Source organism: Thermobia domestica, chromosome 17 (assembly GCF_964235325.1).
Source record: "Thermobia domestica chromosome 17, izTheDome1.hap1.1, whole genome shotgun sequence".
NCBI classification, from domain to species: Eukaryota; Metazoa; Arthropoda; class Insecta; order Zygentoma; family Lepismatidae; genus Thermobia; species Thermobia domestica.
In genome coordinates this window covers 180,392,350-180,416,789 of record NC_137470.1, presented here as the reverse complement: position 1 = coordinate 180,416,789, position 24,440 = coordinate 180,392,350, and the positions used below count along the sequence as shown (strand labels likewise).

The 24,440-nt window shown below is 34.1% G+C and overlaps 1 protein-coding gene across 1 annotated transcript in view; it reads right to left on the bottom strand.

Moving 5' to 3' along the window:
• Positions 1-24,440, bottom strand: part of LOC145674257 (importin-4-like) — a 105,827-nt gene that overhangs the window by 1,769 nt on the left and 79,618 nt on the right. Inside the window, exons 15-18 of the mRNA XM_081744092.1 lie at positions 23,066-23,251; positions 16,075-16,283; positions 10,451-10,583; positions 1,954-2,128 (exon numbers count right to left, since the gene is read on the bottom strand). Of these exons, the coding sequence (XP_081600218.1) occupies positions 1,954-2,128; positions 10,451-10,583; positions 16,075-16,283; positions 23,066-23,251 (703 nt within the window). The remainder of the gene's footprint in view (positions 1-1,953; positions 2,129-10,450; positions 10,584-16,074; positions 16,284-23,065; positions 23,252-24,440) is intronic.

The following is a 24,440-nucleotide window of genomic DNA, read 5'->3' as shown; positions in this document are numbered from 1 at the left end:
AGAGCATGAAGGCTTCTGAGTTGCAGCAAGTGACCTGCCAATAATGGCAGAATACGTGATGATCTATAAAAAATTTTGAAGTAGCTGCTAAGCCAAACAATTAATGCCCAATATATAATTAGCTTAATTAGCAATTTTACGAGACCTTAATTTGTTTGGTTGGCACAGACTTCGATTTTTTACGGATAATGGCAACGAATTATTTTGAGCATTTAAGCGTTTATTATTATTATTATTATTATTATTATTATTGCTGTATCTCAGTTTAAACCGGTTTTAGCAAACGGCCATCTCTGGCAAGTGCAGATTATTTGAAGAATTCTTCTTCTCTAAAGAACTTTCTGACTATATGACAGATGTCTAGTATTACTGATTTTTGTAGATTTGTTAGAAGATGTTTTGCGTTTGACTGTTCAAGTTGCGTCACCGTACTTTTAGGGACAATTGCTGTGGTTGAGATAATGATTGGTCTTACTATAACTTTCTGACATTCCCCTAACTTTTTCATTTCATCTGCCAGGGTTTATATTTGCTTATTTTCGTACTGAATGTTGTATGTATTTTATGAGTCAATGATACTGCTAGATCTATGAGAGTTACTTCTTGCTCCATTTTATTAATAATAGTAATGTCGGGTCTGTTTACAAGTACCATGACATCCGTCCTTATTTTTCGATCCCCGTAGAGTTTGTATTTATTATTTTCAAGTATTAGACTTCGCTGATATTTATAGTATGGTTTAGTATCGGCTATTAATTTCCTGTTATGTGGCAAAAACCTGTGAAAGGTTTTTGCAATATTGTTGTATCTTCTTAGAAAGTCTGTGGAGCCATTATGGTATGATGCTGTGATGTGTTCAATAGTTTCTGATGTGTTTCTGATATTTTCTACATTTTTCATCTGGTACTTCTTGCTTTAGTATGTATTTACAGTAGTGTCACGTTGGTGTCAACTCGGTCGTGGATGGCCATCATAAATCCTGTTTCAGAGAAGAGTCCGTTTTCTTGAGTCAGGCAGTTGATTGTCGTTATTATATTATTATTATTATTATTATTATTATTATTATTATTATTATTATTATTATTATTATTATTATTATTATTATTGGCTTTTTAGTGCTTTTGCTATTTTATACTTTTTGGCTCTTTGTTTGAAGACGGTTAATATTGATATTTTAAAAAAGTTTTTATTAGTTGTGAACATTCCGTGACAACTATAGCAAGGAAGAAATTCATCCATTCGTAGTGATGGAATGAGAACATGCTAATTGTATTAATCAAGAAACGTTTAAATGGATGACGTCTCACGCCATTCTGTTTTATTAGATGAAATATGAGCTGTGAGTATTAAAATATCTTTTTCTTACAGCGTAATGTTCTCATCCTGATTTCGGACGGTAATAATTACGGAGCATGAAACGTGCTGGCAAGGAAATGAGTGTTGTTTGAATGGGCGTGGAATAGAGTTTCAGAAAATCGCCGTTAGATGTTAGTCAATGCGTTTTCCCAGTTTGTAGTCGGTCAGAAGTAAGATGGCGTCCTCTTAACAGAGGGCGTTTTGTATGCTGCAGTTTGCAAAGACTGAGTCAGTGATTTCGGTCGAGCGTGGTTTTTGTCGGTGTTTTGGCATTGATCCTTTTGCACCCAAAAACATTCGTCGTTAGTATCGCCCATTTGAAGAGACAGAATACTTGTACAAAGGTAAGAGTCCAGGTTGGCCTCGCACTTCCGATGAAATGGAAGAATTTAGCTATCGTCTAGATGTTGTTGGTGCTGCTGGTGGTGGACACGTAGAGCAATTGTAATAACATAGCTAAAAGTTGAAGATTTTTTGTGTACTTTGCAATTTTTATCCCATTTTTGTAGTATATTTTTATCGATATATATGGACTTTTAAAATCAGGTCATTCTTTTTCAAACATCCTCTATATGGACGTAGTTACAACTAACTTACCTGAACGTATTTGGTTCGTTTCTAATACGACCGCTGCAGCTGTAATCACTTGGCGCAAATATTGCTGAATCACATGATGGCGTTTCCCGTAAAGGGTGTTGATAGCTCTGAAGACAAACCAGTTACCGGAAAAGTCTTCGCGCAGTGGCAGGAACTGAATGAATACCGGAAACACCTAACAAGAGAAAACAGATAAAGGAAGATAGTTTTATTAGAAATAGGAACGTTGATGATTACATAAATACTTAAATCTACGACGTCATTCTAAATTAAATTCCTGAACGCAACACAGAATTAAAGTCAGAACATTTCTGAATCATGTGTAAAAATAAAATATTCCATATTGCATTGTTAATATAGCAATCATCAAATAAGTATATTTTCTGTGCGTGCAGTGAACTTTTTTCCGCTAGTCTGCAGCTTATGCAAAATTTATACAAATATGTGGTCGTTATACTGCATCAATGATTTTACAAGGGTTACAGAAAAACACACATTTTGAGTAACAGAGCTCGATGTATTCCATTCAAGAACAATATATCAATTGTGTTACTGTAAATATAAAACAAGAAAATATTTTCCGTATGTCACAATAATAACAAACTGCTACTACAAAATTACGAACGAAAGAGCAGGTGACAAGATGACTAAGATAATGTTAAATCTTTTTACTTACTATTTGAAACAATTAATCTCAAAATTAATCTCAAAAATGAAGTCAAAAGCAGACTATTACTGATGAACCCATCGTTCAATTCTTCATAAGTACAACCCTTTATTTAATCTTAACTGTATATAAAATTACATGAACTGACATAAACTAAAGGGGTACTTTCGGTTGACGTGGAAATTTGGCATGATTGTAGCTTTCCGGAACTAACCGACAAGAAAATTACCAAAAGTGAATATTTTTAATCTTTAGCGGGTCTAAAGGAGGGATGAAGGATTTCCACGTGTTATTTAAATGGGCCTTTTCTTAGACCTATAATCTCATGTTTTAGGTACTTGGAATTGGAATAAAAACTTGAAATTCAGTATGATTGTACTTTTTCGTAAGCGTTAACTAAGTAAATAAGTGAAAATAAAAATTTCCAACTATAGAGTGGTTTTATGGGGAACTGAAAAATCTTTCCCATGTTATTTATAAGGGACACCTTTTACACCCCCAAAATTATTGGACACTTCCTGTACAGCTTCAATGATTAAATTTGGCATGATTGTAGCTTTTTGTGACAAACTGACAGAAAAATTGCCAAAAGTGGATATTTTTAATTATTAGGAGATCTAAACGGATGAAGAAATTCCTCATGTTAATTAAATGTTCCTTTCTTTGGACCTATAATTTCATATTTTAGGTACTTGGAATTGGAACAAAAACTTGAAATTCTGTGTGCTTATACGTTTTCGTAAGCGTTAACTAACTAAAAATTGCTAACAAAAAAAAATTTTGAACTGTAGAGTGGTTTTATGAGGAACTGAAAAATCTTTCCCATGTTATTGATAAGGAACATCTTCTACACCTCAAAATGTTTAGGCACTTCCGGCACGATTATAATAATGGGATTTCGCATGATTGTAGCCTTCCGTGACAAACCTACAGGAAAATTACCAAAGTAAATATTTTTAGTTTTTAAGGAGTCTATCTGAAGGATGAAGGAATTCCCATGTTATTTAAATGGGCATTTTCTTGAGATACAAAATATTATCTTTTAGATAGTTGAAATAGAAAAAAAAAAACTTGAAATTTTGTACAATTGTGGATTTAAGACGTGCGAGGCCATAGGACGAGTAAACGTGATTTTCAGGGGGCGAAACCCCCAGCTGCGCCAAATTCAGGGAAAGTAATTAAAGAGGAAATGCACAAAATTCACTCTTGATACAAAGGCTGATACCTAAGAGACGCGAGGCCGTATGTCGAGGAAAAGCGCGGGACTTGGGTCGGAGCCCCTAGCTAGCCAAAGGCTAGTCTATATTATAAAATTGAAAGTAACTGTTTGTGACTCTTAATCTCTTGAACCGCCCGACCGATCTCGATCAAATTTTCAACGTAGATGCGATTCTGGCATAGGAGTGTTTTTAGCTATTTACTTTGACTATGCAACTTCGGGGGGGGGGGGGGGGGAGAAGGGGAACATAGAAAAAATGAATAAAACTTAATAACTCTTGAACCACCCGACCGATTTCTATCATGTTTTCAACATAGCTGACTTTCCGGCTTGTGATAAGATTTATTATTTAACTTTGACGGTGCAACGTAGGGGAGCGGGACAGGGATGCGGATATATATGTAAAAAAAATATAAATGAAAGTGACTGTCTATGTGACTTCACTCTTGAACCACCTGACCGATCTCGATCAAACTTTCGACATAGATGAGGTTCGGGCCTAGGATGGTATTTATCTATTCACTTTGACGATAGAACTTATGGGAGGAATTAGGAGGGGGATATATATATATATATATATATATAAAAATAAATAAAACTTAACTCTTGAACCACCGGACCGACCTCGACAAAATTTTCAACCTAGATTATGTTCGAACATGAGATGATTTTTGTCATATGACTTTGACTATGTAACTTAAAAGAGGAAAAAGACATTTACAAATGATCGAAAATGACCGATATTAGTGTCGAATCTATAGATTTTGAAGTCGCTGAGAAGATCAGTGATACTTCTAATGCCATTTAAATCCAAATTCATCCCCACAAAAATTTTGGGAGGGGAGGCGTATATATATAATCAAAATGACCAATATCAAGAAGCGCCTTAGTAATAGTAAAAAATGACTGACTGACCAAACATATTACAATTTTTCTTAATTTAACCCAGCGAAGCGGCTAATTGATGCTAGTAATGTATGTAATTTAAAACTGTTAGAATGGCAAACATAAAAGTGATAAGAAACGACCGATATTAGTGTCGAATCCATACTTTTCGGAGTCGCTGAAGTGAATAGTGATGTTCCCAATAATCACGTTTAAGTACAAGTTTATCCCCATTTGCAGAGGGTGGGATGGGGGAGGTTAAAAATAAAATGTCAAAAATGACTGAGATTTGTGTCGAATTCATAGTTTTTGGGGTCGGGGAAACGTCTGCCATGTTTGAAATGACTTTCGGAAGATAGATAGTACCCACTTCAAGCTGGGATTTTTATTCATATCGATTTGGATAAAGGCATATTCTCTGAGGGTACAGTGTTTCAATGTTTGTGTCAAAAGTAAGATATTTTCTGTATTGTTTCATTAAACTTAAATTAATTCAAAGGAGAAGCGAATTTAAATATTTGGTCTAGGAATTAATTCGTGCGGTTGGTACGCACACATTGAAGCTGTAGTACAAACACAAAATACATAAATACATTAAGAAAAATATTGTCCATCGCTAGCCACCACTTTCGCCCATCTGTCAGGCAATGTACGGATTCCGTGGCGAAAGAAGTCCTCATCCTTGGAAGCGATCCAGTCAGAGACCCATGTTTCGATATCTTCTGAAGAAGTAAACCGCTGTCCAATCAAATCGTTGTTCATGCAATCGAACAAGTAGTAGTCCGAAGGAGCAACGTCTGGTGAATACGGCGGGTGGGGTAAAACTTCCCATCCGACATTTTCTAAATAGGTTTTGACCGGTTTTGCGACATGTGGGCGAGCGTTATCATGTTAAACAATAAGTTTATCATGTCTGTTCTCCCATTCTGGTCGTGTTCTGGCCAGAGCTTGCTTCAAACGCATTAATTGTCGTCGATAACGTTCTCCATTCATAGTTTCACCCGGTTGCAGCAGCTCATAGTACACCACACCTTTCATATCCCACCATATGCACAGCATAACCTTTGCACAGTGAATATCTCGTTTTGGTTGTGATGGACCTGGTTTACCTGGTTTCACCCAGGCCTTTTTTCGTTTAGGGTTCTCGTAATGGATCCACTTCTCATCACCCGTAATAATTCGATGCAGAAACCCCTTTCTGCTCTGTCGTTGAAGCAGCAATTCGCAAATGGTTTTTCGTCTTTCAACGTCTCTGTCTTTCAATTCATGTGGAACCCAATGTGACATCTTTTGAATCATTCCCATGGCTTTCAAGCGTTTGGAGACTGTTGTTTGATCAACGCCTAATGCTGCTGCAAGTTGTTCCTGCGTTTGACACGAATTCTGCTCGAGCAATGCTGTCAATTCTTCGTCTTGAAATTTTTTTGGCTGTCCAGCTCGCTCTTGGTCTGCCAAGCCGAAATCACCACTTCTAAACCGTGCAAACCACTTCTGACACGTTCGCTCAGCTAGAGCATGGTCACCATACACTTCCACCAAAATACGATGACTTTCAGTCGCACTTTTCTGCATGTTAAAGTAATGCAGCAGGACACCCCGCAAAAACACTTTATCAGGCACAAATTGCACCATGTTCACTTAACTACAAACTGGTGTTGTTGACGCTTTAATCCACTGCCCTATACTACGAACGATACGCGATGACAGGGGTTTGCAACACATGTGTGGATACACGGAACTGTGGGACGCTCCGTTCGTTGCGCCATCTCTTGTCCACCCGCACGAATTAATTCCTAGACCCAATATTTACCATAAACATTCTCCCCTTGTGAAGAACGGGCATTTCAGCTAGTATTTTATAAATATAGTGCTTAAAAGATCACATGAAAAAAATAAATAAATAAATAAATAAAATAATAAAAAATAAATAAATAAAAAATGGAAGTTTAAACACGTTCTCACATTTTAGTATTATTCTGTATAATAGTATGAGCAAGGGAAATCTTGCAATCAATCTAAACAAAGTTTTAATTAAATTTTAATATTATTTTGTTTCATGCTTATATTTATGAAAAGATAAATTTTTGGCTATTTGTATTTTAATCTAACCATTTTTAAACTTAATTTGCCATTCTAGCATAATCTATATATATAAAAGAGAACGCACAAATCCTTTGTGAACTCATCACGCTAATACGGCTGAACCAATTTCTTTCATTTTTGGGGGGTTATTAGGATTTGGACCCTAGATGGTTTTTATCATATCACTTTAATTTTTAATTACCAGTGTCTTGAGATAATTGACCATTCAAGTGTCCATACGTACAAATCCTTTGTTATTAGTTCATCATAGGTAAAAATAAACGTATTTATATGCAACCCGCATGACCATGTGACTCGGCGGGTTAACATAAATGACAGGCGATATAATGTTAACATTTACTGGAATCTACTATGGTTTTTATCATATCACTTGAAAGCGAAAAAGTAAAAATTATCTAAGTAACAAAGTTTATTGCGTTCCGGGGTGACCGCAGCGAAGCGGGGTGAACGCTGCTAGTCACTTATGTTATTAAAATATATATATAAATTCTAACACTGTACTAACTTCTGTAGTCCAATAATGATTATCCAAATGTCGACTAAAAGCAGGGAATTCGTGTCATTATTCAGTTCAAAATCTTTTGTCGTCGCCAATTCTGTCGAAAAATTTGAAGCTTAAAATATATAGAACGGTAATCATGGCCGTTGTTCTGTATGGTTGCGAAACATGGTCGCTTACTCTGAGGGAAGAACGTAGACTGAAAGTATTTGAGAATAAGATCCTGAGACGAATTTTCGGACCCAAGAGGAACAGGAATGGGGAATGGCGGAAACTTCATAACGAGGAACTACAGAATTTATACCGTTTACCAAACATTGTTAGGGTTTTCAAGTTTAGGAAGCACAGGTGGGCAGGTCATGTAACCAGGATGTGGATGGAGGCAGGGGCGGATCCAGGACGGACTTCAGGGAGCGGTGGGTTTTTAATACTGGTACTTAGAGCTACTTTTAAGAGCTCCAAACTCCGGGATGGGTTTTATTTATATATATAAAATAAGAAAGTTTCCTCTTCTGGAGGGGGGGGGGATCGCCCCCTGGATCCGCCACTGGATGGGAGAAAGCAAGAACACTTTCAAAGTTTTAGCTAGAAGTCCAATAGGAAAATATCTATTAGGAAGACCTAGACACAGGGCAGAAAAATATTAAAATGGACCTCTCAGAAATAGGAATACAAAGTAGAAGCTGGATCCAGTTGGCTAGGGATAGAAGTCAGTGGAGAACTTACGTGAACGCGGTATTGAACCCTCTGGTTCCATAGGCCATAAAATTAGTTAGTTAATAATGATTATCCAATATTCGTTTCTTATCATCGATATTTCAGGAAGATTACACGAATACCTTTCATTAGGATAGAATCTAAGGTAAATTGTGAAAAGCTAGAATATAACACTTCAGTAGCAATAACCAATCACTCGAAGACGAAGTAATCCAGTATTTCACCAAACGTCAAAAACACTCTATTAAAGTGTTTTATAATTATATATATATGTAACTAGTGAACTTTTTGTGTATGTATACACACTAATTTATTTATCAGGTTGTTTCTACCAGTCTTCTGACGAATCTTGAAGAATTCGTTGAACAATGCATCCTTTTCTTCCACACCAATGTCGTAGAAATTTCTGTATGTTTAAATACGATGTAGACTGGAATCAATATTACCATTTAAAAAATTGTATCCAATTCTTTTTTTTTTTTTTTTTTTTTTTACTTTTGGTACACAAGATTTTTAAATCTTTTTGTATAATAAAAATCCTTACAGAAAAATTAATAACTTAAATGGTAACATTATAAGTCAAATATACATGTATGTACAAATTACGTTATGGTATGTTTCAAACTATTATACAAATTTCCATATGTGAAAAAAAATTATAAATTGTTAATAATAATATTATTCTTGTTAATAACATTTCTAATAACATTATTCCGCTCTTTATTTAGTTTACCTTTATCCATATTGAGTCCTGGATTCTTGGTTCTGATGTAATATGCCTCAAAAAGATTTTTTTTTTTTTTTTTAATTTGCTAGGTAGCACCATGTAATATAGGAATGTCTCAACCGTATGCTTGTATTTTTGCAAATGTTTAAGGAGTCCTAAAATAGCGTCTACTTTGCTGTTAGATTCCCTAATGTGCTCCTTAGCTCTGGTGTTGATATTGCTTTTTACCACAATCCTTCACAACCATAAAATACCTGTGCTTTCTGTAAGTTTGTCAACAAAGTATTTCTTTTACTGATACAGACTTCTATCCAAATTAATAGGTGTGTTTTACATATATCGAATTTATATGTTTCAGCTATCTTTACTATTCTGGATATCAAACACGAAGATAATGGAAATTATACCCATTTTTGAGCTCCTGTACTATTTCTACCGGATTTAACTGTAGCGCCCTTAAAAATGATGTGTGCGTATTTCCGCCATTTTACAGTGTGTAGAGTTAAATTTTAACTATTTGTCCTATACATTCTATTAATTCCTATAAAAATTATAGCTAATTGAGGTTCGATAGAAAAGATATTCAAGGCAAGTAATAACAAAAATTGTTACATATAAAATGATCAAAATAAATTTGAAAAGGGCACTCAGGTTTAAGCTGAGACACAAGATATTATTGCAGTCAAAAGCCACTACAAAATTTGTACCTTCGATTTGCTCTTTCTCAAACTTTTAAAATTATTGTAGTTGTATTGGTGCAGTTGTAGAGAAGAACGTTTCCTCATTATCAAAAGTTGTTATATATAACAAACACTGTTATTAATGAAATTCAGTGGATAGCTTGGACTCTTGAGTTTTAACTAATGCGTAAATTTTCACTCATTCTTTAGATGTTGTATGTATTAGCATTTAATCATACATATTTTTTGCATTCTAATTGTAGTAACTGTGTAAAAAAACTATGACAAACTACCACTTTTCAATACATTATCAAAAATTTCCTGTTATGTTGTTCTTAAACTCTAATGCAAATAAATACTCATACCTTTCAAAATATTTATTCTCACAAAATAAATTAGTTATATCAAAATGTAATTGTTTAAACACAGGAATGTAAGATGAACCTACTTACCAGGGTCGAACACGGTGGATTGGACGCTATAAGCACCAGGGAGACCGAGTCTCTCTGGGAAATATTGATATAATCAGGAAAAAGTAAGAGAACGAATTGTTGCACCCACACTATAGTACAAACTCACGGTCTATACATGAGCTGCTACTATTGTATGCTAAGGTATCAACGACAGATAGTGACCTTTAGGAATAATAGCGTGGATTAAATACAAGGAATTGTAGTTTGGTATGACGCACAAATTGCTGCAGCCTCACTCAGTTCAATTTTTCACTTAGAATACCACTATTGCCTAATAAAATATCTTGTTACCAATAAGTTTTATAGTATTCAGGAATTATTAAATTTATCTGTTTATTACGGTAGTTATGTGCATCGATAAAAATCAATTGTGTACTCATGAATGATAAGCACGGTTGTTATCAAGGTGTTAGAAGAATCAAATATGCCTAATAGAGAAAATATAAACATAAGCTAGTACAATATCACTTCCTGGTAAACAAATTTAATTCGTTTACAATAAGCATGATTCAAGTAAAAAGACTTACATCATTCATGGGGACAGCATCTGAGTTTGTCAGGATCATTTTTGCTACGACGCTTAGAATATTGTCCAGAGTTTCAGGACGACTTTCCTTTCTTCCGGCGTCAGCAAGGCGATGAATTATTAATTTATAATGTCTGAAACAACTGTTAAGGATTTGGAAAGTGAAATGTGTTACTTTTCTTCCTTTTTACAATTTCCTCTTGCAAAAATTATGAAATGGATAAGCCACTGTATTAACTTTTCCAACGAGTGTGCAACAGATTGTACTTTCTCTGCAGCCGATTGAAATAGCTGTAAAATATAATGAGGATTTCCACTAAAACACGGATTTAATATTTAAGTTAAAATATAAAACATACACATAAATGTAAACATTGATATAAAATGTCCCTTAAAATATTTCTTCATACATATTTCAATATTTAGAAATATCAAGGGTAAAAATACCGTCCGAATTCTTAAATATATATATATATATATATATATATATATATATATATATATATATATTGGCCCATGCCATAGATGTCTCTGCAGTTGACTTCTGCCTTTGCCCAGCACAAATAGTATGTGACTGCATAACTTATGTCCTTATACAATACTGAGGACATCATATCTCTATATAGTTAGGAAAGAAGTGTTTCTGAACACCGATTCATCCCAATATCGATTACTGCCGAGCTTAAACAATAGAAGAATATTAAAGCATGTATATTGGGTTACCCACATTAAGAACATTTTATAATCAAAGGGAATGAGCTGAACTGAAAGAAGAAGAGGTAAGCTCTCCTCACTGGTCTAGTGGGTAGCGCGTATACCTTTGGCGCACGTGGCGCACAGCAAAAAAAAAAAAAAAAAATAAAATAAAATAATTTCGTCATTATTCACTTTGACTAATTACTTATTTCCTTTAGCTTAAAGGGTTTAACCATAAAATTTTAATTTTATTTTGTTTTTCAAGGAGAGGTAAATGAACTAGCTACCTATATGTAGAATTCGTTCAAAGACAATCTCAAATACGTGCTATTACTTGATAATTTATCTAATTTCGAATCTCCGTAGGGAGCTGCGGTGGCTCAGTGCTAGAGCATTCATCTGTGGTGCCTGGAGTCTGTGGTTCCATTCAAGCTTGTGCCAAGTGAGCTTTGTGGTGGACAAATACAATGCGCGTGGGTTTTCTCGGGGTATTCTCGCTTCCTCCCACTGTCTTAATTTCAAGATTTCATTCATTCCATTATTTTTTAAGATGCCCTTTGTTTTCAAGATAGAAGATTGAAGTTTCGCACACGCATTTTGTATATAACAACATATTTATTAAAATAAAGTTCAGATCTCTACGTGAACCCAGGCCCGGGCCAGAGGAGCTCAAAAAGTTCGAAAAAGTTTTTTTTTTCGAAAAATCTCCCGGATTTTCCTGATTTTCCCGTTTTTGGTGTATAATACGGACAAGCGACTGGTACCATTGAAAAGTATGCTCTAATCTTCTACAATACTAAGTTTGACTGTCCCCTGTTGAAGAAGATTAGAAATATCTAAACAAGCGATCCGCAAATCATGTATATGAATATTGTATAAACGCAATAATACCAATTAAATGATCACTGAAGTTATAATTCGTGCGGATAACGCAATAGAATGTGATGTTTGTAAGCAACAGCCAAATAAAGGGTTAAAAACAAAAAAACGTGGCTGAATCGGTATTTGGGGTTGTTTGAAATTCTTTCCCTCCCATTTTTGTTTTTCTTTGTAATGTAAAGTGCGAATATCATTGCTATGCGCTAAAAAGGACGGGAAAAGCAAAACGGAGGAAGTAGAGGGGGCGGTTGGCAGAATCGACGAAAAAAGACACCTATCGAATTCACTGATTTTGATCATCTTCGTCCTTAAGTCTTTCTCTCTTTTAATGTTTCTGAAAAGAAATATAGAAATAAATAAAACAGCGCTACCGTCCTGTAATATGCCAAGTAATGTCTACCTCGAGGCCAATTCTACAAATTAATATTCAAAGTTACAAAATTCCTCTTTCTCTATTTAAATATATATTACTTTAATTCCTGTCTGATCTAGACTTTTTCTTTTTTATTTTTCTTTTTATTTTTTGAAAACATCATTGTCACTAGCGCGGAGAGGAAACGACTTCCATTATTTTCAATAAAAGGACCTTTTCTCAAACATGTTGGATTAGAAGTCGCTCAATTCTTTGTGGAAGCAAGTGGTGCGTAGATGCCATGAAATACACCATGAAGGCAATTCAGAAATACTCATTTACATGCATTGCCTGCGAACTCAACTTAGTTGCCCAGGAAAAAGAGGTCAGAAGCACTTTTCTTTTTACTGAAAAACAATGAGAGTTTGTTTTTCGATGCCCTGCGAGGTGACTTCTTACTAAATGCGCAGAAATATTGCATATTCTTAATGCCAGATTTGTCTTATCTATAATCCTTTTTTATTGGTTCAAAGCCATTAGGGGCTGACGAATAGTCATTTAAATGTTATATATATACTTCACGCTATAAGCTTCCTTATGGTTATAAACTTCATGTACGTGCCTTTGGCACTCCAGATCTAGGTTTGATTCTCTGTGGGAGCCCATGTCAATCGGATCTCACTTTAAGCTCTAGGTCTATGTCTCATGTAGCCTTGGTGTTGAACGAGACCCTCATTTCCAAATCAACGAGCCTATTATTTTTGTTGGGATCATTTATATATTAGCATTGTCTGCACACCCAACTTAATTGCTTTGAAGAAGGATCCTTTTACTGAAAATAACTTAAATTTCGTTTTTTTGTGCCCCTTCCCCCAAGGCGATGCCTTACGTAATAGTAAAACTATTGTATATTTTCAATCTTTCATCCTATCAGGATATAATGTTTTGTTCCGTAGATGTAGGCAAAGACTGATTTTTACAGTTAAGAAAAAAAAACTCTGCAAACTCTGAATATATATCCCCTACCTTGAGATTTCAATATATCTCTATCTGGTGATCCTGTCTGATGGTGTCTTTATAAGAAATTTAAACAAAGAAAATCAGTTTCTCACTTAGAAAGAACAAATCTTTGCGTTTTACGTCCCACGGTTATGCCGGTTAGGCTAAAGGAGACGGTGATGATGAGTGATGAATGAAATGGTGGAATGAAGAAAGTGGGAGGAAACGGGAGAGCCCCGAGAAAACCCACGCACACGGTGTTTGTCCACCACAAAGTTCACTTGGCGGGTGCTGGGATCGAACCCGGGTTAGAAAGAACAAAAGCCTCGTGCTTGTGATCTGTAACTTAATATTGTGATCTGTATTATTTAGCGTTTCTAGTTGTTTTTAACAGAGTTAAAACACAACCCGTAAGTAGTTCAGTAGAGGCAAATACAGAATGTTGTCTTTGAGCGTTTTATTCTCTGTTTTTATCACAAGCGTACGCAATTTTCTTCAAGAGTGTACCTTAGAAAAATGTAATTATCATCATAGTAAGATACTAAAGCTCTAATGAAGCAGGTTCTATTATTTTTTTTATCTATTTCTGAAATGTGTGATCCTCAAATAGCCTTAATTTAGTTTGATTTCAGGAGCTTTCTTATATGTAAGCTAGGCTTACTATGAAATACTAAATCCAGTGATGAAATTTATCAGCATTAAAATATTTTTCTCGATTCTTATCTTCAGTTTTGTATTAACATCATGTCGTTAGTAAGAACAACTCAGAACTCTTGGAATTGCGCGAAATGAAACATTGTTATAATAACATTTTCTGGAATATTTTAAACTTAAATATATATATATATATATATATATATATATATATCAGTTACGAGCAATTTTCTTAATTCTTAGACATGAGTAACGTGATGAAAAAATAATCCACAAACAATCCTTCTTTCTGAAAATTTTGAGAGAAATAACGTTTTAATTCTTTTCTTTCTTCGGAAGAAGTAGTTTTATACTCTGTTTTACATAATAATATAATACAATATTCTCTAATGTCTCGAAAGAAATTTCGACTCGTGAACTTCTCTGATAGAAAAGATCACTTTTGTTTGTAGGAAAATAGATTTTCGTAAATGAATTCAACAAATCAAATGCATTATTTGTCGCTACACTTTAAACACGTAAGAACGTAGATCACACTCATTATTATAATAAATACTCATTTAACAATTAATCTTCAGAGTTGGATGAGTTAAACTGGGAGTTCAAATTACTTGGTTATGTAACAATATTAATTCTTAATCAAGCATTCCATTTTATTATTGTTATTAAAAACGGAATATTTTCCGAAAAAATACTGAATCAGTTTCCGCTTTACGTCGCTGGCAAAATACAAACATAACTTTCCGTTGTTGACAAAATATTTAGGTAATAGACGAGTAATATTTGTTTTCACATAGTAAGGTGTGCTAAATCAATCAATCAATCAATCAATCAATCATCTATCTATCTATTTATTTATTTATTTATTTATTTGTTTATTTATTTATTTTCATGAGAATCCTCTAATGTAGTGTGAAACATTGAGATCACCACTATTGACAATGATTACATGTACTCCTTTGGTATGACATTATACAGGGTGTTTCGAAACAACGCCGACAAAGTTTGGGAGGTGATTCCTCACACCAAGATGAGACAAAAAGTATAGACCAACCTGGGTGCACAAATGCTTCGTTTTGGAGTTATAGGCTGCCGAAGACATGAAAAAATGAAATTTAAAGGTCAATTGCTTCACAATTATCGAACATACCGTAGTCAGGTCAAGACTTCACTTAGAAACTAGTATGTGACCTACCCAAGTATCTATGTTTCAGAATCCTGCGGTACTTCCACAACAATTTTTATAGAGGTAGTTGGTGAGTACTTCAAATTATATGCCTGTAGCCAAACTCCCTCTATAAAAATTGTTGTGGAAGTATCTCAAGATTCTGAAATATGGATTTTTGAATAGAGCACATATTAGTTCCTAAGTGAAGTCTTGACCCGACTACGGTAGGTTTCATAGTTTTGGAGCTATGGACCTTTAATTTTTTTATGTATTCGGCAGCCTAAAACTCCGAAAGGAAGAATTTATGCATCCAGGTTTGTCTGTACCTTTTGTCTTATCTTGGTGTCAGGAATCACCTCCCAAACGTTGTCGGTGTTGTTTTGAAATACCCTGTATACGTACACATAGATATAATCTAAAAATAATGTATCTCGTAGATGTTTGTAACTAACAGATAAGAAAGGTAAATTCAACAGGGAAAGCTTTAATTGATCACCTGTTTTTTGATCTCCAAGGCCAATGGTCACTTTAATCTTATTTTTATTAATTATCAGTTCTAAGTGGAAACAGTCTTTACATAATAATCGATTAATTGCCCCCAATGCCTTTAATTTAATAAATTAATTTATACATTAACATTCACAAATAATGACAAGTTACATTGTATAGTAGGGAAAATTCTCGTGTCTAATTTTAAATTTCATCGATTAATTTTGGAACTAATTTGAATTTTAATGATTATTATTTTTTTTTGTAATATTCTTCTTTAATTTAATCAATTATTTTTTCATACGCTTAATTTTTTACTTCAACCCGTTCAATTTTTTATTAACCTTTCAAAGTATGGAATTCAACAATAGACTTTGTCAAAGGATACTCATAAACAGCATCTTTTCCGTAGTAAACTAGTTCGCCAATACCAAAAGCACCATTGCGGCGAATTTGCCCGTCTTTGTCTTCCAACAACTGCAGGAAAAGTGCCAAAAGTCCATCCACATACTGTTCTACTTGTTGCCTCAATGGTTTAATGCATTTAGTAAGTACTCCAGAAAAGAAATACCTCTCAGAAATAGAGTCTCGCCGATTCTGAAAATAAAATAAAAAAATGTCCTTATTTCGAGCTTTGGAAACGTGGACTAAATCACTACATCACGGAGAAGCTGTGTACTGAAATATGCTCATTATAAAATTAAATTAAACCATAAAGCTAGAATAGCGTAAACCTTGTATGTCACTATTATAAATAAATAATAAATAAATGTAAATGTACACCTACGCTCATAAAATTTTGCGCATATACTATAGTTCACGATTTTTTGTCCGCCATTGCAATTTATAAAAGGAGATACAAATCATTCCTTGTATGAAAATGTTCCCAAAAATATTTTAAAATAATAAAATTATAAGCAAAAAAAATTAAGCTCGACTGAGTGAAAATCCTGTTAATGGTGTTTTAAAGGGATTTTTTGTAGTACCGAAGGAAAGTTCAAAATTTCCATCGAAGGAGCTGGGTAAAGGTCGGAGGGAGGAAGGGAAGAAAGTATAACGTTGAATCTGTTGGTTTAAACCTAGTGACTAGATTGTCTACCAAATATATATCTTCTGTAAATCAATATTTCTTTCATATTCAATCAATCAATATAGAAACAAACAGAATAGGTCTTATTTTGGGGCACGAAGAGACTCACTACGGCTATAAAATCTCAATGTATGGTACGAAGTGGAAAGTTGTTTCAACAGAGTCTTCGTGTATGACTGAGTAGAGTGAAAGACCACAAAATCGCAAAGCATTTTGACACCGGACTACTTTTTCTTTCCGTCATATTCTTTTGTTTTCTTTTCCTTTTTTTCTCCTCATTTTCATTTCTTTCAAAACAGTAGAGTACCTGTGAGATTTTCATATTTATAAGAACTAAATAATAATAATAATAATATATTTATTTATTTATTTATTTATTTATTTTTAGTGCCATGAACAGCCAGATAGCAAAAATACAGCACTTAGTCATAGAACTAAGTGTTATAACACACATCTTATATTCCTTTTAATATTAACAATACATTTGTTTCGACGATAGGAGGTCATTGTCTATCTTAAAATATATACATAATTTTATGACTTGTATCTTGTCTGGATAAACATAATTACTTCATTATTCATTAAAATAGTTAGTCAATTTTCTTAAAATTGTCTTTAAACAAGGATACCGTCAAACATACAAATATACTATAAAAATATACATACCTATTAAAATCTATACGTCTGTACAATAAATACAATTATCCCAATAATATATTAAAAGAACTTGTCAGTTTTCTTAAGATTATAGAATTTTTATTCATGGGAACCACTTCCGATGCTTTTCTAAGATTATATGTTGGTACCCTTATACCTATATTATGTAGGCAGTATTCACTACTATATCTATTATCTAAAATTTTTTGAATAAAGTTTTTCTCTATCATTTTTCTTCTTACTTGTAATTCTTGCAACCCCCAGTATTCGTTCCAGTAATCATAACTATGAGAGTAGTAATCTTTTTTCTTATTTCTACACAATAGCCTAATGAAACATTTTTGAACCGATTCAATTTTGCTACATAATGTTGTGGATATATTATTCCATATAATTGCACCAAATTCTAATCTGGGTCTTACAAATACCTTAAATAGATAATAATAATAATAATAATAATAATAATAATAATAATAATAATAATAATAATAATAATAATAATAATAATAATAATAATAATAACTTTCGCTAAGTTTTCCCTTTTTTCTACATATCTACTTCTAAGGTAAAGTGCAGGTAGGAAAATTTTTATCCACGAGCATTTACGCCGAGAATGGCCTGAAACAAGGATATGCATTGTCGTCATTATTATTTAACTTTGTTCTGGAATATGCTATAAGGAAAATCAAAGATAGCAACCAGGGCCTAGAATTGAATAGTATTCACCAGGTTATGGCGTATGCAGATGATGTAAATTTAATAGGAAATAATAGGAGAACAATAGAAAGAAATGCAGAAGTTTTATTAAACACTTGCAGGGCTATGGATTTAGAAGCAAATGCAGAGAAAACTAAAATAAGTGCAAGTTCGTCGGGATCGTAATATGGCAAATTATGGATTGGTTAAAATATTAAATAATACTTTTGATAAAGTGAATAGTTTCACATATCTAGGATCAATATAACAGAGGAAAATCATATTCACGGAGAAATTAAATGTCGACTAAAAGCAGGGAATTCGTGTTACTATTCGGTTCAAAATCTCTTGTCGTCGCGAATTCTGTCGAGGAATTTGAAGCTTAAAATATATAGAACGATAATCATGCCTGTTGTTCTGTATGGTTGCGAAACATGGTCTCTTACTCTGGGGGAAGAACATATACTGAAAGTATTTGAGAACAAGATCCTGAGACGAATATTCGGACCCAAGAAGAGCGGGAATGGGGAATGGCGGAAACTTCATAACGAGGAACTACATAATTTATATGGTTTACCCAACATTGTTAGGGTCGTCAAGTTTAGGAGGCTTAGGTGGGCGGGTCTGTAGCTAGAATGGAAGAAAGTAGAAACGCTTTCAAAGTCTTGACCAGAAGACCAATCGGAAAACGACCATTAGGAAGACCTAGGCGCAGATGGGAGGACAATATTAAGATGGATCTCGCAGAAATAGGAATAGAAAGTAGAAACTGGATCCAGTTGGCTAAGGATAGAAGTCAATGGAGAGCTTTTGTGAACGCGGCATTGAACCTTCGGGTTCCATAGGCCATAGAGTTAGAGTTAATTATCTACTCCAGTAAACAGAGAATGAGGAACAGGCACGTTCAAGCCTACTACGAATACAATGTAAATGGTTGTTGTTATCAAACCAGCCGAAGCGAAATTATTGCAGCTGAGCTTCTGAACTTTTCAGTATGTTATATATATATATATTCCTTGTGAGGGCATATTAAACAAGGAATGTGATAATACCCACAAGTTTGGCTACAAAGTGAAGATTTTTTAAAAAATAAATGAATAAATAAATTCTTTAAGTTTTGGGTGCATGAAATACTAATACTTCCAAGAAATAACAAACGTATGAACAAAAAATATACTATTCTAAAATAGATAGAAGAGTGAAATAGTGATATTAAAAGACTAGAACGGAAAGGCGTAAGCAACTTTTCTTTCATAGAATAAGAACACGCGAATCATTTTAAATTAAATCTCTTGACTTACGGACTATCAACTTGTGTCGGTACGTATTCCTTCTTTGAAGGTATTTTTCAAAAATGAAATGAAATCATTAATCTTTAGGTCCCACGCTTATGCCGGCTAGGCTAAAGGAGACGGCGCTGATGAGAAATGAAGGAAATGGTAGAATAAAGAAAGTGGAAGGAAACAGGAGAATCCCGAGAAAACTCACACACACGCACGATGTTTGTCCATTACAAAACTCATTTGGCGCCAGCTGGGATCGAACCTAGGACCCCATGTACCAGAGGTGAAGGCTTTACCACTGAACCACCGCGGCCTAGATATTTTTCAAGTTCAGCCTATTTACAATATTCGTAAGTTAATCGACACCAACATTTCCATATGCTTCTTTGTGTGCACGGGAAGTACGTGGTCCCGGGTTTGATTCGCCGTGGTAGTTAATACGTTTTGATTCAGCATTAATGTTTAGATATGACTTCGGCGAAAAAAAAAAATTAAACTTACTAGATGAAACTAGTCAAACTAACAAAATTAGAGTTACGAAAATAGACTATCAAAATACTATTGGTGCTACTGAAATGTCCACCTGACATGTATCACTTTTGAAGATGAAAATACTGAAAACTACAATAAAAGTTAGTAGTGTCAGGCTAAAGCTACAAATTTTTGTATTGTTTCAACTAAAGATTGGATTCCATGACTAAGAAAGTAGGGGAGTCTGCGATGCATATCGCACACAATTCTGTCATCAGGACAGTTTTACCGTGAAAAAAGTGATCGAAATTCCGAAAAAACGCAGTAATTGGTGGGAAATATCTTAGAAGAATATGATGGGTGGGGAAGGTTTTTATACTGCATATCATGTAAAGTCTGACCCATCGTTAGAGGGCATGCATTAAAATGCATAATGTAAGCGTGCATTGAAGTGAACCATACAACACAATGTTTCTCAGGCATTATTGATAGTCACTTGTGTGCAGGTTTCCAGTGCATTTCACGGAGCTTAATATTGTAGCGATCCGCAGTGGTCATCTCACTTCGAATGAGAAAGACATGGTGCTACCATAGATTACAAAAGTAGCAACAAAACCTTCTGCGTTTGGAGTAACGGTTATGGAATCTATGCTGGACGTTATTTACGATCCAAAAATTGTCCTGACTTTCATCAGAAGTGGCAATATAGAAACGAAACTTTTCCGGCTGTTTCTTACAGAATTTCACTTGGTCTAGGCTTGGAAAGAATTTCACACCGTCAGACGGTGTTCATTGTTAGCTGATGTCAACTTATGCGGGAACCATGAATCCTACTTTTTCATCTTACCTGTTGCATAGATTCGTCAAATGACTGTTATTGTATATACCTACTTCGTCTTGAATAGTACGAATCCTTCTTGAAGGTCTATTTTCATTGTTCCTTAAGACCACAGGAGAGAGGCAGGACTATTTATGATAGTTTAGGCACATAAACTAAATAATTTATTTATTTATTTAAAAAAATCTTTTTTCAGTTTGTAGCCAAGCTTATCGGTATGACCGCACTCTTTCTTTAGTAAGTTCCACAAAAATAAAAAGAAAAATATTTTTTAACACTTTGAAAAGTTCAGAAGCTCAGCTACAATAATTGGCATCGGCTAATTTGATAACTACAACTTTTTCTATCTAGTTAATGGTAGTAAACTTGAATGTATCTGTGCCTCACTTTTTTTGTTTTTTTTCTTTATCAGAGTTTAAAGGGAATCTATCTGATGTGCAACGAAAGGGTAGTGTGACAGTAGCAATTATACAAGAGCTATTACCGATGTACTCTGCTTCTTAGGAGATGCGTATATTAAAGGAATAAAATTGTAAATGTTACTTTCTTGTTATATTGTTTCAATTCTTATGAATATAAAAATCTTACAGGTATCCGAACGTTTTAAAACAAATGAAAGTAAGAAAACAAAAGAAAAGGGAAAGAAAAGCGAAAAAAATGAAGAAAAGAAAAGAAAAGGAAGTGTAAGCTAATCCAGTGTCACAATGCTTTGCGAGTTTTTGGTTACATTGAGCGTTTCTGGTCGTAGCGAGTCGTTTCGAGCCGCCAGATAAGTTTTTTTTTTCTGTTTGTTTCTATATTTGTGAACGAAATATTGATTACAGAAGATAATACAAGTTTGGTAGACAATCTGGGCGTTAGGTTTAAACCAATAGATTCCATATCTCCTCTTTTCCCTTCTTCCCTTTACTGGAAATTCGTGATTTTTCCCCTTCCCCTTCACTACTACGAAATTCACCGGAAAGTACGATTGCCAGGATAGACATAATCAAGCTTAATTTTGTTTTCTGTTTATATTTTTATTATTTACTAGCTGAAATACCCATTCTTCTCATAGGTCAGATAAAATATCTATGTAAACAAACTGAACAACGAAAGAAAAAATATCGGTTAAAAATCTACTACTTTTACATATCCCGGTAAACGTCCCTCGCAGGTGACACCCGGCCCGCATACAATGAATTTGAAAGTCATCGCTAATGGAAGTGTTATCATTGATCTCAGCTGCCGAGAAAACTATAGATTTGACACTAATATCGGTCATTTTGGATTATTTTTACATGTCTCGGTACCCACTCACCCAGGTGACCCCCGGCCGCATACAATGGTAGCTAAATTTGAAAGTCATCGTTAATGGAAGTTTCACCATTGATCTCAGTGACCGCGAAAACTTTGGATTTGACACTAATATCGGTCATTTTAGATTATATTTTACATGTTTCGCCCCTCTGAGACCCCCTGATTTGATTAAAAAAAAAAAAAAAAAAAAAAAAAAAAAGATAAAGTAAATGCTTCGTCTTGGTCTGAAACCTGGACCAAGGTATCCGTGACCAAAATTTGGTAACTCTCGATTCACTTGTCTGGTCCACAGGACGCAAACAGGCAGACAGACACACAAAACTACAAAAAGTTACTATTAAAAATCATATTCGTAAATGGAAAACAAAAACACACCAAGAGATTTTCGCTGAAAATAAAAGTAAGTGAATAACTATGACATTGTTCTCCTCTGTTTGCAACAAACTGAAGAAGATGTTTCGTTGGCCCAATTTTTAAATAGCTTCTAATATCTAAAACCTCACTTGAAAGAATAAAATTCTTCAAGTTTTTACTTATCTATGTATTTATTTATTTGTTTACAGTATCATTCATCTAGAGATCAATCCAGTTTTCTCGTCTAGAATGATACATCGGTATGAAACGAAAATGAATAACACACATTATGAACGTTACATTTTGTAAGTATTTAATTTCAAGCCTATCTGAGCATTTAAATGAAACCAGAAACATTAAAGAAATCAGATTCCTTGGGCCATCGTTTGTTAGAACAAATAAATGTAAATTACATTTTTCAATGAGAGGAGTAGATAAAAATTGTGAACACTTTTGCCGAAAAAAAATTGAATAATTTTCAATGTCGTATTGACAGATAGTCTTCAGTAACGAATGGTCATTTCAAAAGTGAGGATTTGTTTGTTATTTTGCAAATCTGGTGTATCAGACATCAATTCCTTTTAGCTTTTTTCATGTCCTTGATACTGGTCGACGGTTCCCATTGAAAATTTGAAATTTAAAAAAAAATTACAAAAGAAAAAACGGAGACTTAACCTGCTGAAATACTTACGATTCGTTCAATAAATGTAGGAAGAACCACTTCAAAATAATCGAAGAAAGCCAAAGGATCCTTCATAGCAGCTCCTAACTTAGGCATAAGATCGGCTGCGTACTCAACAACCATCACGTCTTGTTCAGACTCGAAGTTCTTAGAAACGGCAGAATCAAGTTCAACTTTATCGCCTTGGCACACAGTCTAAGGGACACAAAGAAAACACGGTTAGAGCGGTTTCACTATGTAGAAACTAAAATACCGCTCTAGGTATTTAAACCGGTAACTTTTTTTCACTATGGTAACACTACATATAATTTATAGGAACTCCAGGGAAATTTCGGATAAATATTTACTTTCACAATTTAACAACACTCCGGAAATAATGGGGAAAACTGTAGTGAAATTAAAATACAGAAGAAAATATCCAACACGTCCATTATTTTAAAATTGTCTTTAGAGAATAGAAACCTCCTGGTGAGCTAAATAAACTTATGCTTTATTGCTCTATTGCACTTCGTGCTTTATTGCTCTTCTCTATCATGTTACTTATCTATTGAATACTCATCAATCTTAAAATTTCAAAGTTCCCACCGGGAATCGAACCTGGAACTCTGTACACAGAATTGCATGTACTAGTCACTATACCAACGGAGAGATCTTGCCAGCAAGCACTGATTTAATGTGTAAAGTTCAAATCAACAGCATTAAAACCTACAAATTTACACTAACGTCAGTATCCAAAGTATAGCTTAAATGATAACGTAAGTTCTTTCATTAAATGCTTCATCAGACAGGGAAGGAACGTATAATTGAAAAAAAGCAGTATATGTGAAGTGTCCTGGAGGGCACCATATTTGAATGCTAGGTCTCGTAGCTGTGGACAGTTCACAGCAACTTCTCTGTTCTTTTTCTCCCTACTTCTTACTCTCCCCATCTGATGAATCGTAAAGAGAAAATATTACAGGATGTATTCACACTTTTTACTTTTAATTTGTACATAATTATTTTTCGTCCTTGACTAGACTTCTTTAAAACAAGGAAATTAATCACCATGATAGTATAAATCGTACATGATTGATGAAAATAATTCCATCTTTATCAAAGCTCGTATGAAGGAAGCTCTTTACGAGTTTAGTAAGCATGTAAAATATTATGACTTCAAGATTTTAGGTCATTCAAATACTTAGTAATAAAACTAGTTTCCTGATGGAACATGGTCCATGGTCGATACGGGGATACAAATGTTATATACGTACCAGGTATAATATATACAAAGCTCAATTGTGAAAACTTCGAATTAAATAAAGATGTACTTCTAATACGCGTAGAAGAAATGATTTTTACATCGATCAACATAGAAGTTATATGTATCGAAAAGGTTATGTATATA